This window comes from Psammomys obesus, unplaced genomic scaffold, assembly GCF_907164565.1.
Source record: "Psammomys obesus unplaced genomic scaffold, mPsaObe1.curated_primary_1811, whole genome shotgun sequence".
In the NCBI taxonomy this organism is placed as follows: domain Eukaryota; kingdom Metazoa; phylum Chordata; class Mammalia; order Rodentia; family Muridae; genus Psammomys; species Psammomys obesus.
The window spans coordinates 839,372-853,724 of NW_026591450.1; the positions used below are offsets into that span (position 1 = coordinate 839,372).

General features: G+C 42.8%; 1 protein-coding gene across 3 annotated transcripts in view; it reads right to left on the minus strand.

Moving 5' to 3' along the window:
* Nucleotides 1-14,353, minus strand: part of Ptprm (protein tyrosine phosphatase receptor type M) — a 676,296-nt gene that overhangs the window by 414,065 nt on the left and 247,878 nt on the right. For all 3 annotated transcript variants that reach the window (XM_055610111.1, XM_055610108.1, XM_055610112.1), the window contains exon 3: nt 3,109-3,380. In XM_055610111.1, the coding sequence (XP_055466086.1) occupies nt 3,109-3,380 (272 nt within the window). The remainder of the gene's footprint in view (nt 1-3,108; nt 3,381-14,353) is intronic.

Consider the following 14,353-nt stretch of genomic DNA (forward strand, 5'->3'; position numbering starts at 1 on the left):
CACACACACACACACACACACACACACACACACACACACACACACACAGTTTTTTTGTTTGTTTCACCCAATGTCTCACAAAAGGGTTTGTTTCTGGGTCCCATATCTCACCTAACATCCTTAGAAACTCCAGTGAACACACTTGGGAAGCCCCCGAGTATGTGAGGTCCCTACTCTGCCTCCTCACTGTCTCCTGAAAGCATCCAGTGGTTTCTCCAGAACCACCCACTGAGAAGCTTATAGATCCCAACTGCTTTTTTACTTTCATTTTTCAGCCTTCTGGGTCATTATACTTAGGCCACAATTACTTGTTGAGCCTTGTAAATTAATAGGAGTGATGCTAACAGCTAATCTTCTGTACCAAAGTGTACAGTTCCTTCATCCATCTACACTAATATTTACTGTGGGCTGGAGATGTAGCCCACTGAGAAAGTTCACACTCCAAATCCTGGGCACATCCCACTACACCACAAAACAAGTGACAAAACTATCCAAGGAACTATGACATGACTATACCTTAACTTAATACTATTTCACAAATACATGAACTTCATGTTACTTTTTGTGATCTGGATAAACACTGCAGCTCCTGCTGGTGTGCAGAAGTGTGTTGAAGGAGAGCTGACACCCGTGTCCTTGATAGAGGCTCTCGAGGACACTGTCTTCAGCTCTCAGGCAAGAAACAGCAGCTATCCGAGAATGCACCAACTGGATATTGGTTCTCTTGTACACAAAGTATCATAGGTATGCACAATACCACAGCCTCTTCAGTATTTTGAAATTAATCATCACAAATCAGGTTCACATCTTCAGTCAGTAGAGGACTCGATAGAGAAAACTATATGGAAGTTTTTATCTAAAGCAAATGGTCCCCTCCGCCATATACACCATGATTCACACGTATAAAAGCATCAAGAAACAACCACCATCTCTCCTACGTGTGCTGGTCTGCAGCCTATGGAAGGCCCAGTTCTGGCTGTGCCCGATAGGCACTGTCCTGCCTCTTATCCATCTGATCACCTCCACTATGGATGACACTCTTATTTTATTAAATAGTGCATGTTGATATTAGGTCATGGGCTTTGGATGTTTTCTGCCCCTCGGTAGAAAAAGAGAAACTATGAGGGGGCGCTAGCCTTTGAGATACCAAATTGTTACTGCATGAAAGCTAGAAATCCTTTCAGCTTGAAGCATGACACAATTCTTAATGAAACAGTCAGTGCTATGCACTGACCACATCATCTCCTCCACCCCCCAATAACAGTGAGACACTAATTTCCAAAGTGCTGGTACCAGAAGGAGGGGCCCTTGGGAAGGGATCAGGTCATGAGGATGGTGGCCCCATGATTAGTGCCCTTAGGGAGAGGAGGCATCTGATCTTGGACTTCCCGCACTTCTAAGATGTGAGCCATCAACATCTGTGTTGAAGCCACCCAGTCGATGGCATTGTCGCTGTGGCTCAGTAGACTATGATAGCAGCAAAGCGATGGACTGCATAAACCCGAAGCTAAGAGAATCATGCTCTGACCTTAGTTGGTAAGTCACACCCTGTTCAATAATGTGAGAGAGGGAGGGAGAGTGGAGGGCTTCAGAGTTTGGGTGGTGTCCACAATTGGGAAGGCAAAGTATTTTACCAGCAGTTAGTTGTTCAAGAAAATAAGAATGCATTGAAAATAGCAATAGCCCCTAATCCCATTCGAACCGGTCCCCAGTTCACCGGAAAAATCCATTCTATCTCCCTGTCCCTATCCCTGGGAGGCCTGCTCTTTTCTGAATGGAAATGAAAGAGAAATGGATCTGGGGAGAAGATAGGGGTTGGCTCGCAGGGATGGAAGGAAGGGAAACTGTGCTTGAGGTGTAACGCATGAAAGAAGAATAAATGGAAAAGAGGTAAGGAAAAAATGGCACACACCTGATAAATAGAGCCACCCTGTTAGAATGTGGCTGAGTTAACTCCTTTGGTAAGCCTGGAATCTCAAGACTGCCCATAAATTGAACCATTCATTGAACTTGCATGGCTCGTTAGCAAGATATAAAAATGGCCAAACAGAAATGTAATCTTGATTTAGTTAACATCAAACCAAACCATGTTGAAAGGTCTTATGGGAACTCACACTAAGATTTACAAGAGCAGAGCTCAGGCCAAAGTGCAGGAGGAGAAGACAAAGATGGGCAGGGGTGTGCATGGATCCCATGCAGCTGGAGATGAGCCTATGGCCCGCTCCACAGGAAGGAGGAAGCGTGTCTGAGAAAAGGCCTCCCTGCTCTGAGAAGGTCCCCCAGCCAAGCCTTAATACACAGAGACATTATCCGTCCAACCTGGAAACATCCTGAACCCTTGCCCAGAAGACCCGCTGCCTTTCCTTGCTAAACTCAGAGAGGAGGAAACTTTGCCCCAAAGGCCATCTTTTGAAATTACACTGCTGACTAGTCACTAGTATATTTATATTAAAATAGAGTATTCATTAATTAGTGTATGTTCCTTCTTGAGGGAAAATAAAGCTAATTTTTATAAGTAAGAACAGTTAATACAAATGGAGAAAATTTATATGATAATACAAAAAGAAAAAAAAACCACTTGTTATCTCATTAGCTGGGGAGATGCCACATTTTATGCATTTTTTTCATAACACGTTTTGTCTTTATTAGATATTTTTAATGTAAAATAGAGTTAAAAGTATTGCCTTATATCTGTTTTACTAACTGGCCAACTAAATAATCTTCTATAATTTTTTCTCTGAGAACATTTTATGTGTATGAGTGCTTTGTCTGCATGTATGTATGTGCACCACAAGAGCGCCTGGCGATAAAGGAGGTCAGAACCAGGTGCTGGAACCAGGTTCGAATCTTCTTCCAGTGCAGCTCTTCACTGCTCAACCATCTCTTCAGGCCGTAACATGTTACTGGTTTTTTTTTTTTCCTTAAAACAATATAATCTGGGTTAAGCACTCACGTAACCATAAGACACACTTTAGAACACAGCCTGGTTCACATTTACCCTGGCATTAAAATTTTTACACATTCTCTGATAATACTAATATGAAAGCAACTTACAAATATCAGGATTGGGTGATGCTGTGAACATGAAATGGCAGGAAGGTACCGTACCTGGTAAAAGTTGGGCCAGAAGGTGCTGATGGCCAGCTCTGCCCTGTGCCACGTGCGGGTCGGGTCTCCAGATATATTCCAGATGGGATTCCCCAGAGGCCCATTATTCACCTTCACGTAGACATTGAGCAACCCAGGCGCAGAGTTACTCTTGCTGGATACAAAGTAGTGAAAATCAATGCAGTGGGTGTCATTCTCCTTGAGCTGAGGTAACAGCAGGTGAGCTCTCTGGCCCTCTGGTTTCCCAGAAGCATTCACCAGCATGAAGGAGCCTGCGGAAACAACGTCACAGTGTCACAACCCAGAACAGCAAATTTTTTTTTTTCCCTCTGAGAAGCCAACAACACTTATATGAATTGGCAAAACTCAAAAGAAGTCCCTTTTGTCTTTTAGGGAGAGAGAGAGAGAGAGAGTGTGTGTGTGTGTGTGTATGTCTTTTCGTGTTACACAGGCTGACCTTAAACTTACGAGCCCCCTGCCTCAGTCTCCTGGGTGGTGGGATTATGAGTATATGCCACCACACCTGGCCGGCTGAAAACTCCAGTTTCTTTCATATCCTTTTGGTTTGTTACCCTCTGCCTCTACTGACCCCTAACATGTAAATAGGGTCAACGAGGAAAAATACCCAAGACATTACTGCAATAAAGCCTGCTGGGTAAGAAGCATGTACTAGAGCATTTGCAGGCCTGCTCCAGTCAGTCTGTTAACCACTGGCCACCTGCAGTTATTGAGATTCAAGTCAATTAAACCCTGGCGCCATTGAAATCATTCGCCTTCTCAGTGACTCCACCCACATTTCCAGCCTCTCACAGCCACATGTGACTATGCTTTACTGCACGGAGCAAGCTAGACACAAAACAGCCTCATTCTCTTCAGAGGTGGCACAGAGCAACCCCAGATCATTTGTACCACCATTTGATAACCATGAACACTTTTCTGCACCAGACCAATCTAGAAGCAAGTGTACAGGACACCAGAAACGGTGTCCATAGACTGACACTCTGAAAACCAAACAAGAAGACTATTTCTAACAGATTATTGTAAGCACCAAGTTAAGAATCTGAGCATGGACAGCTTATATTTTTATATTATAGTATAAGAACATTATTTTATATAGTATTTATATATTATAATGAATATATAAATAATATAATATGAATGTGTGATATATTCATATTATATATTATACTGCGTATTATGTTTAAATTTATTATACAAATTCAATTATATTATAATAAATACTATATTACAAGTATGATATTATAAATATTACAGGGATCAAATAACAGTGTGCGTGCTCTCAGTTGGTAGTGCCTTACACCCGTTTGATGTCAACTAGCTTTAACACCAGTGGAAGGTGGAACAGGATCTCAGTTCTGGAAGTACTTTATTCACACCTTAGGATGAGTGAAAGGCAAGGCCAGAAGTTTGAGTCTCCTATGACACCTGAACAGGCACAAAAAACAAAAAACAAAAAACACAAGCCCCACCAAACACCCAAGAGTGAAAAACGGCACCTACTTTAAATGAGAATTCATGACAAGGGATGGGTCTCCTACCCATCTGGGAAGGGCTATGCTTGGAATATATTTTAAACTACAGAGGAACCTCAGGTATAATTTAGGAGAGTCTTTTTTATTATTATTATTTTATTTTAATCGCAGGTCATTCATTTGTATCCCAGCTGTAGCCCCCTCCCTTTTCTTTTTCCCTCCCAATCCCACCCTCCCTCCCTCATCTTCTCCATGCTCCCTTCCAAGTCCACTGATAGGGGAGGTCCTTCTCCCCTTCCATCTGGCCCTAGCTTATCAGGTCTCTTCAGGACTGGCTGCAATGTCCTTATTTATGACCTAGCAAGGCTGTTCCTCCCTCGGGGGGGGGGGGGCTCATTGAGCCAGTCATTGAGTTCATGTCAGAAATAATCCTTGTCCCCCATACTAGGGAACCCACTTGGCTACTGAGCTGTCATGGGATTATATCCGAGCAGGGGTTTTAGGTTATATCCATGCACGGTCCTTGGTTGGAGAAACAGTCTCATAGAAGACCCCTGTGCCCTGATGAGTCTTAAAAGCAGGAAGTAATGGCACAGGCCTGTGGTCCCAGCTATTCAGGAGGCTTGAGGCAGAAGAGTTGCTTAAGATCATCCCCGGGCAATACAACAAGCTGGTATCTCCAAAGAGAAAGCAAAGAAAAGGAAAAGAAAAAAGCACCGTGTGTGTGTGTGTGTGGGTGTGTGTGTGTGTGATGTTGTGGTGTGTATGTATGTATGTGTCTATGGAATATGTGCATGGTGTGTATGTGTGTGTATGGTGTGTGGTAAATGCATGGTGTGGTGTGAGTGTGAGATTATGTGTGTATGTGTGTGTATGGTGTGTGCGTGGTATGTACTATGTGTGTATGGTACGTGGTATGTGTGATGTGTGTGACAGGTGTATGTGTGTGTGTATGTGTGTAAATATGTACGTGGCGTGTATGTAACAACAGTTAAAGAAGAAAAGGTCATGAGTGAATTGGTACATCGGAGGAGATGGGGGAAGTGAGGTAGAAATGCAATAGAGTACTCAGGTATGAATCTCTTTAAAACAATTTTTAAAAATTGACCATTCTAAAAGTAGCATGTAGAGACTTCATGTTAAGCCCTTAGTGCCTAGGACAAGAATGACCCTCTCCTCAGGTACTTCAAGCTGTGTGCGGTCGCTCCTGCTGTCACTTCACAGCTGTCTAGACTGTCAGGCTCCATGCAGACAGCACCACAGTGTTTGTATACAGGGCTGGGAAACACCCAGATTTCATGTGTCCGGGCTCACTGTGGGTCTTGGAACCCCTCTCTGCCATAAGCAGGGGACCGCTGCCCTCATGTGAGTCTATGTCTTATAGTGATTTCTCCTTTCCATCCCTGTTTCAGCCAGAATATGTTACTTTGGTTATAAGATTTGCTTCTGAAAAACAGATTTGAGTAGTGATGCCTTATAATCCAATAGCACCTCCAGTTCTTGTCTTAATTTTTCTTTTCTTCTTCTTCTTTTATTGGGGGGGAGGGGCAGGACACAGTGTGTCCTGCAAACACACATACGCACACAACTCTAATATGAACAGGGGCAAATTTCTCAAGTAGAGGCAAAGTTGAAGCAATCCATGGACTCTTTAAATTCAGCTAACAACCTTTCAGAGAGACCACAAGGAGGAATAAGACCAGATTTCATGGTGTCAGGAGATGCTCCTCCTACTTAGCGAATCTGTCCTGGAAACTTTTAAGAACAGAGACAGGGACTATGAAGCCTTCTGCTCAGAAAAGGAGGGGTATGGTGATGACTGTGGAGGAAGGCAAACCCTGGTTTACATCTGTAGGTTGGCAGGAAGAAGCCTGCATTTGAAGAGAAAGGGTCATGGCCCTTTAATGACAAAGGATTGTGGTCATGTTCCTTGTTTAGGACAAAAGAGGGGAATCCTAGGTTCTGTCCCAGGCAGGCCATTGTGCTTGCCAAAGGTGCCCCTGGCTACAAAGCTGTACATGTCTGGGGTGATCTATTTCAATCCTGTTTCAACACACTGTCTTGTAGAAGTAGTGGCAAACGATTCAAACATCGTCCATGACTGTATGCACAGTCATCCTCCCTGCCTAGGTTTCACCCTTGGGATACACTCGTATGTCCACTCACTCCACAGTCTTGGGCGAACTGTTCTTACTCTGTATAGTGTAGCAGCAAGTCCCACCGCTGGCATGAACACCCAAAACTTTTGAAAGGGAAGGTCTTGGTGCGAGCCTCATCTTCTGTCTGCAGCTCCTACAGCTAACGGTGAACTCAATCAAAGGCACTCAGGACAAAGCTTGCCACACAGTTCAGCATCCCCCAGTGACCTAACTGTTGTAGCTCTGCTTCCCTGGCACCCTCCTAAGCACAAAGCTTCACAGAGCATCTTCAGCTCCAGGCTGGTCATGTTTATCTGTTTGTCTGTCTCTTAGCCTTATGCTAATTCACCGAAATGGTAACTTGTAATTCTTCTGGTTTTTTTTTTTTTTTGTTGTTGTTGTTTTGTTTTTTTCTAGAGAAGTACTAATGTTGAGATGTTACAACCCAACTGGTGTTAACCTTACACTCTTGGAGAAGGGCATCTTTCATTTTCAGAGTGTGGCCCTCAGGACTTCACTGGACATTCAAGTATGAAAGGTGACCTTCACGTACACACGTTTCATGGCAGTGACTGAGAGAGCTTGAGTTTACAGAAGCCCACAGGAGCATTTGTATTCAGCCAAGTCCAGTCTCTCAAAGCCTGAGGGAAAGTGAGGGCTGTGTAGAGAGGGGTCCCAAAACTGAGGAAGAGATGCCCACTAACTGTTTAAATCTCTCATCTATCTGCTACAAAAGCGAAGTCAACTGGCCAAGCAATGTTTAACGAACTAAAGCATTCAATTCTAGACTGTTACATCTTTTTAAAAAAGTAACCCTATATGCTAAGTGTTTACTTTTCACTTCCACTTCAATGTTTTGCCTGACAGGAGATGTGTTTTCAAAGGGTAACAGGGTCTACCTCTGTAGTTTCCACAATTCCCTTCCCCGACTAAAGGGACTCCAACTGGGCAAACAAGCAAAGGCAACCATCATTCAAATTAACATGGAAATTCTGCTTGTGTTCTGATAACAAAATACCCTTAAGTCACACATATATAAGCAAAAGATATAGCACTACAGACAAACTAACTGACCTCCTCTCGAGAAGCCAGTCTTTAAATGTAGCCATGGAAGGAAGGTTTTTGGGAATGATCACCTTGGTTTCCCCAAAGAAGGAAAACTCTGTTCGGAGAGTATGTGATGTCCCCATCCTCAAATCTTTGGGTGAATTAAATTTAGCTTAATCATATCCATTGGCAAGCGGTCTTGATTACACTCTCTTCCATCATTGTTTGTGACAGCAGTTATAACTGCACAGGATTACTTATCCCTCTCTACCCCATCATTAAAATTTGCATTGGTGTGGAGGAAGCTCTAGACAGAAAATCAAAGCCGAGCAAACTGAGAATTGTCACCCAGCAGAAGAGAAACCAGCCAAAGAACAAAAGAGCCCTGTTCTCTGTTACTCAGCCTGGGCTACTCACTCAGGGTTCAGGCTGACAGGGAGCAACCATTACAAAACCCACCTTCTAAAATCTTTCTTCAGCAAAAGCTACAGATGATTGGACACCCCTTCCCATCAGCCATGGTGCCTTCCTGTTGTCCTCCACAAGTTTGCCTTCAATTTTGTGAATTTAGGGGGGAAAAGCCCCTCTACAGTGCTATTTTTTTATACACCCTGATTCCAGTAGGCGGGGCCACCTGGGCTGAAGACTCTTGGCTAGAACCAGGGGCAAAAACTGTGTTCGCTACGGCAGCAGTATTCAAGCCATCTATAATTCAGAAGTTTCTTTAAAAAAAATGCAATGCATCTCAGCCAAATGTATGCAAAATGCCATAAACATCAGATGCTAGAAAAATGGAATGAAGACACACAAAATATAAATGGTGGGTTTGTTTTTATTCAATGAAAGGAACATAAGATTCCTCTCTCAGTGTTCCTGTTTTCTCAAAACTTACTGTCAAGTTCTGTGGTGGCTGTAGACCAGGATCTGAAGTGTGGGCCAGCTCTGAACTGCACAGGCCCCTCAGAAAAACTGGTTAAACATCACACTAAGACAGCAATGCAATACTAAGCCTAGGCACTGCCTACATGGTCCATTCTAGGGTATACTGAGACCTGGGGCTGCCCCAGCCCTTAGGCAAATGACAGATTATTTGCATGGAGCTTATGCAACCCTGTGTGTACTTTACATCAGCATTAGATGGCTTGTAACACCTAATAGAACGTAATTAAGTGTCATCTGCTGCAATTTGGGGAATAATAATATGAAAAAAATCTATACACTCAGTATAGGGACAAATTCTTGACAGTTATTTTCAAAAACTTTGACTATGTGGCAGTAGATTATTCTGCAGAGGGCTGGCTACACTTCTGCTTCATAAAAAAAAAATGTGCTTAATTCATTTGGCTTGTGTACTCCAAGAGAAGAGTTCCAGAAGCCAACTGTTTCTAACACAGAAGCTGCTGAGAAGCATGAGGAAGACTGGGAGGCAAGAAGATAAAGAAAAGACAGATGTCAACGCGGTCCCTGGGAGGCCTCTAGAGAGCCCTTGATACAGAAAAGAACGAGTTTGCAGGCCAGAAGAAAACATGTGGACAACAGACCCTAGCATATAAGATAGCCATGTCTACGAGCAAATATTCAGAGGGGGAGAGGACAGGGAGGAAAACTGTATCTTCATAAGCTTGGGCCTAATATCACCCAGAGTTGATCTCAATAAACCTCATAATAAAGACGCAAAGCAATAGAGCTGGTGCATGCAGCGCGGGACCCCAGGGGTGGCAGACAGAGTGGGGAGCTCAGTGTTCTTGACTCCATGCTTCCAGAGGCTTATGCTGCAAGTTTAACAGTCTTCAAATGTTTTGACTGTAATTTCCGGTACAAAAGATACTAAGCTTTGCAATCCACCATCCATGTGGGATGCTGAGTACACATGCACATACACATACACACAACAAACATGCAACTTTCATGGAAATACCTGTCACACTCATACTTGCTCTTCGACTGGCTTTCAGGTTGCAATCTAAATAAATCCTTGCTGGCGGCAACCCCTAACTGATTCACAGCTTCTGGATGGTTTAGGACCGAACTGCAACTCCTCCTGGTTAGCAGGTCCCAAAGACATTAACGCTGCCAGCTTCATCGGCTGTCCTTTTAGAACTTCACCTCCTCTCTCAAGTGTCAGACACACCCCACGCCTGCTCCCTCAGCCAGTATTGATAAGACTGCCAGAAATGTCTCCTCTGATGAGAGACCCTGCAAGCTGTGAAGACAAAAGGCTTCTGGGAGAAAAATCAGTGAGCCGAGGGAGCAAACTTCTCAGAGGGAGCAAACTTCTCAGAGGCCGTCTGCAGGAGAGAGGCCAGCAGCACTTTCCAGGCGCTCCTGAGCACCCTGGCAGCTGTGGAAAGCAGCGTCCTCTTGGCCTGCTTTGCACTTGGCACATGACCTACCGCGTGCCCTTCTGAAGCTGCTGTCTGATCTATGTCCTTTGCAAATACTCACCCTCCTGAAAACATGAAATATTTCCTTTGCAGCCACCCAGAAACAAAACATGAATATAAAATTTCTCCGTTCGGCCAAACCCACAGCCTTCTGTGTACTCTTTCTTTTGGCATCCTTAACACTTTTTGACCAAAACCACTTTCTAACTACATGCTTTGTGTGTGTGTGTGCATGCCATATCTGCTCCACTCTGGTGAAATTACCGTGAGAGGAGAATGGGTGACGAGCAGAAATGCATACTCTTATGTGCCCATCCCTGGGCCTGAGGCTGGCAGGCTCATCCAGAGACAACCATTCTCGAGTCTCAGCAGTCACTACATGACACTGGGCATTCTTCTTGAGGGAATTCCACATCCATCCACATGCCAGCTACAGTGGCTTCTGGAAGGTTCATGTGCCTTGGTTTCCAGGGTGGCGCTGTCAGCACGTGGTGAGAAATTTACTTAGTGGGATCTGGTGAAAGGGCCTAAGGTCACGGGTGGTGGGTCCTCGAGGGCAGCTTCGGGACCCAGGTCACTTCGGCAGTAAGGAAAGCGGATTTGTTTAGCCACATATTCTCTGCACAGTGTAGTTCCTTGCTCGGAGGGATGGGGCCAACTCACATTGAGATCTCCAAAACCACGAACTGAAGTCAACCTTTTTTCTTTCTAAGGTGATTATTGAATGGATTTGTTACAGTACTAAGAAGCTGACTGACACAGTACCACCAAATTAACAAGCAGAGTTCATACACTGTTCATACATGTGAAGATACTTCCTGTAATACAATAGTGCTAAATATTCAAAGGTATTTAACTTTCCATACAGTGATTCAGAGGGCAGCTGGATGGCTATCTTTGTTATGATTCATAAAATCCATGAGCTGAGCACAGGCCTTCTTTGACTATCTCCAGCCTCTTTCACCCACCTCAAGGTCTCCTAAACAGCCAGTGTGTGTTAGGCATTTTGAGAAGCACAAGCAATAAACCAGACCTATCCACCCATCAAGAACCTGACACTGCAGACGAAACCCATGCTTTAAATGTTTCATCTTCACAACAAAATCATAAGGGCAGTAAGAAGATCCCCTAAGTTTGCCAACATTTACATATATAGGAGATGAAATAGCTGCAAAAAAAAAAAAAATTGTAGATTTAGGGCCATCGGCCACTCTTTAAAAGGAATCTGAGAGGCAGTTATAGAAAGAGACAGAGCAGTATTTAAGAGGCTCATGGGAAGAGAGAAAGCCCTGGAAAATTCCACCTAGACAAGCAACGAGATGATCTTTTATGTGAGAAGTGAGGCTTTAATGAGAACTAGATTGGATTTTATTGTGTCATTTAGACAAACTGCCTCAGTGACTTAGCTGGAAAAATACTAGGTGTGTGCTTTATAATTTATAAGTGTGGAAACAGAACCCAAGTAAAACAAACAAAACGTTTAGCTATCTACGGAGGCTAATGGCTGTATCACAGGCACAAGCCTCAAGTACAACAATCGAGCGATGACAGGCAGGCTATTTAGAACGTTCGTATGAGGCTGCTTAATTTCCCATATGTCAAACATTCTGTTGATTGACATCTTTAGAAATGAGCTCCTTTTTTTGTTCTAAATCTCAGAATGAAAAAAAAACCATCACAATATAAGCTTCTACTTATTTCCCCAAATCAGTGTTGATTCAGAGACTGCCTTCTTCCTTCCTTCCTTCTTTCTTTACTTTCTTCCTTCCTTCCTTCCTTCCCTTTTTGTCATGTGTAGTTCTGATGACCATCTACCAGCCAAAACATGACTCCCTTTAAGAAATAACTACACAATAAACTTTTATATACAATACAGAACAGAGGCATTATCTTTGATGATGAAATGTTGAATATTGAATCTTTCTAGCTTAACAAACACCTACTCATTGTCCTCAGTAAGAAGCTCTCCCAAGAATGCCAAAAATTCTACCTACATCCCAGGGCAAAGCCCCTGTGTCTCCAAAAAGGAAAACAAGGGACATTTCATTACCTCGGCTCAAGACAAAGACAGGTATTTGCAAGCTTGATCAAAGGACAGGAAGAAAAATATTATTAAAACTCAACAGTGTGAGGTAGGTGTGGTGGTAAATGCCTGTGATTCCAAAACTCAAGAGGTGGAAGTTCAAGACCTGGAAGGTCGTCCGTCCTCCTCTACATCCTAAGTTGAAGGCCAGCTTAAGCTAGATGAGACTGACTCATTCCTATTCTCCCCAAACCCAACGAACAGAAAACTAAACTAAAACCAACTTTAATGTTATTAGAAATTAAAACAGCTTTCATGTAAAACTATTGATACAAAATGTAATCGATAAGTTATCAAAACAGCATAGAATTTAAGGAATCTTTCAGATTAATTCCAGACTGTATCAAGATACTGATAAATAATCGGTAAATTATATCAAGAAACAATTGGTATAATTATAGTTGAGATACTGGGATAATATTTTTCTTTACCATGATACCAAAACATTTACCTCATAGCTAATGCAGGGTAGACATGAATATGTTGTTTTTTTTTATGTGAAGATTTCAATACCAGGTATTTGTGAGTTGTTCCCGCAGAAGTTGAAGAATGAGGTGAAAGCAATGGCTTTCAACATTCAACTTTTAACATTCAACAGTAGACACCATGATGGTCAAGTCCTTTGCCCCTTTTGAGTAGACAATATTTACTAGCCTTGTAACTATGGGAAAGTCCTTCCTAACTTGAGTCTGCCAAGTCAGGAACGGCCAAAGGAAGCAGCGCATTCATCACTGTGACGGTGAGGTACAGGAAGGCATGAGGAGGCATCCCTCAATCACTCATTGCATGACCTAGTACTAACTAGAAATGTACCATTTGGCCTTGTTCCTGTCTTTGTGTGTTTGTTTAAAAATCCCAATGTGTTTGAACTTGGTCCAGGAGGATGAGAAACTACCTTAACAAGAGCAAGAATAGCCTAAAGCAGGTAGGTCATGACCCCCTTTCATAGGGGTCGCATATCGGATATCCTGCATATCAAATGTTTACAATTCAAATATTGTAACACAATTACAGTTATGAAGTAACAATGAAATAATTGCATAGTTGGGGGTCACCACAACATGAGGATTGTAGCATTAGGAAGGTTGAGAATCACTGTTATAAAGAAAAACCCATGTGTCATTTCTTTTGGTCATAATCTTACTGAAACTTTGATCCCCAAGAAAGCAGAATTCCCCCATGAGTCTCATTTGAGGAGAAGAAAGAAGCCAAAGCCTGGTGCTGTCCAGAGAAGAAATTTGTTTCTGGGGAAAAGGCTTCAGGCAGTTCTCACAATTTAGCAGGCCACTGGCAGGAAAGATTGGAAAGAAGGATGAGTCAGTGATGGATGCAGGATGTCATCTCATACCTAGACCAGGGCTTCTGAGTTATACGTATTCTTTCATCTCTATTTAAACCTAGCCATCAGGACTGGCCCGGTGGTATGAATGTCATAGCTCTTCCAGAGGACCAGAGTTTGGTTGCCAGTACAGAACTCAGGCAGCTCACAACCACCTGTAACTCCAGCTCTGGAGACTCTGAAGCAGTCTGGCCTCCATGTGTGTCCATTAGTACATGAAGACACACAAACATTCACATAAAATATATAAAAAAGTATTTTAAAAAATCCCAAATAAAAATCCCCAAAATCTAGACATTACTTCAAAGATGGCTTGGAGGGGAGGACTTCTTCATTTGTTTATTTTCCCAGTACAGCCACATTGAATAAATCTTTTCTTTCTTTTTTTTTTTTTTTCAGCTTCTCACTATTAGTGGTTTCTTTAATTAGCCTGTGGAGGACAGGTGGCCAAGCCTAGCATGTTAGGACTGTTAGGCCCAGGATCTGACCCTAACAATGAGTAACAGATGGACCAACTGAACACCTACTTCAAGGTCATTTCTCACCCATGGATTTACGGTGTCAATGAAGATGCAGCCTACAGGTTCCTATCATCCACCTTAACTCTGCCCAGCAATGTTGGTAACACAAACTGGACATATCAGATCTAGATGGCTCGTCAATACTGAAACATTGATTTTAAGTTTAAATAATTATTCTAGATATAATGTATGAAAATGTCTCCTACTGTGGTTTAAACATTGAAGTGTTAACAAGTCTGC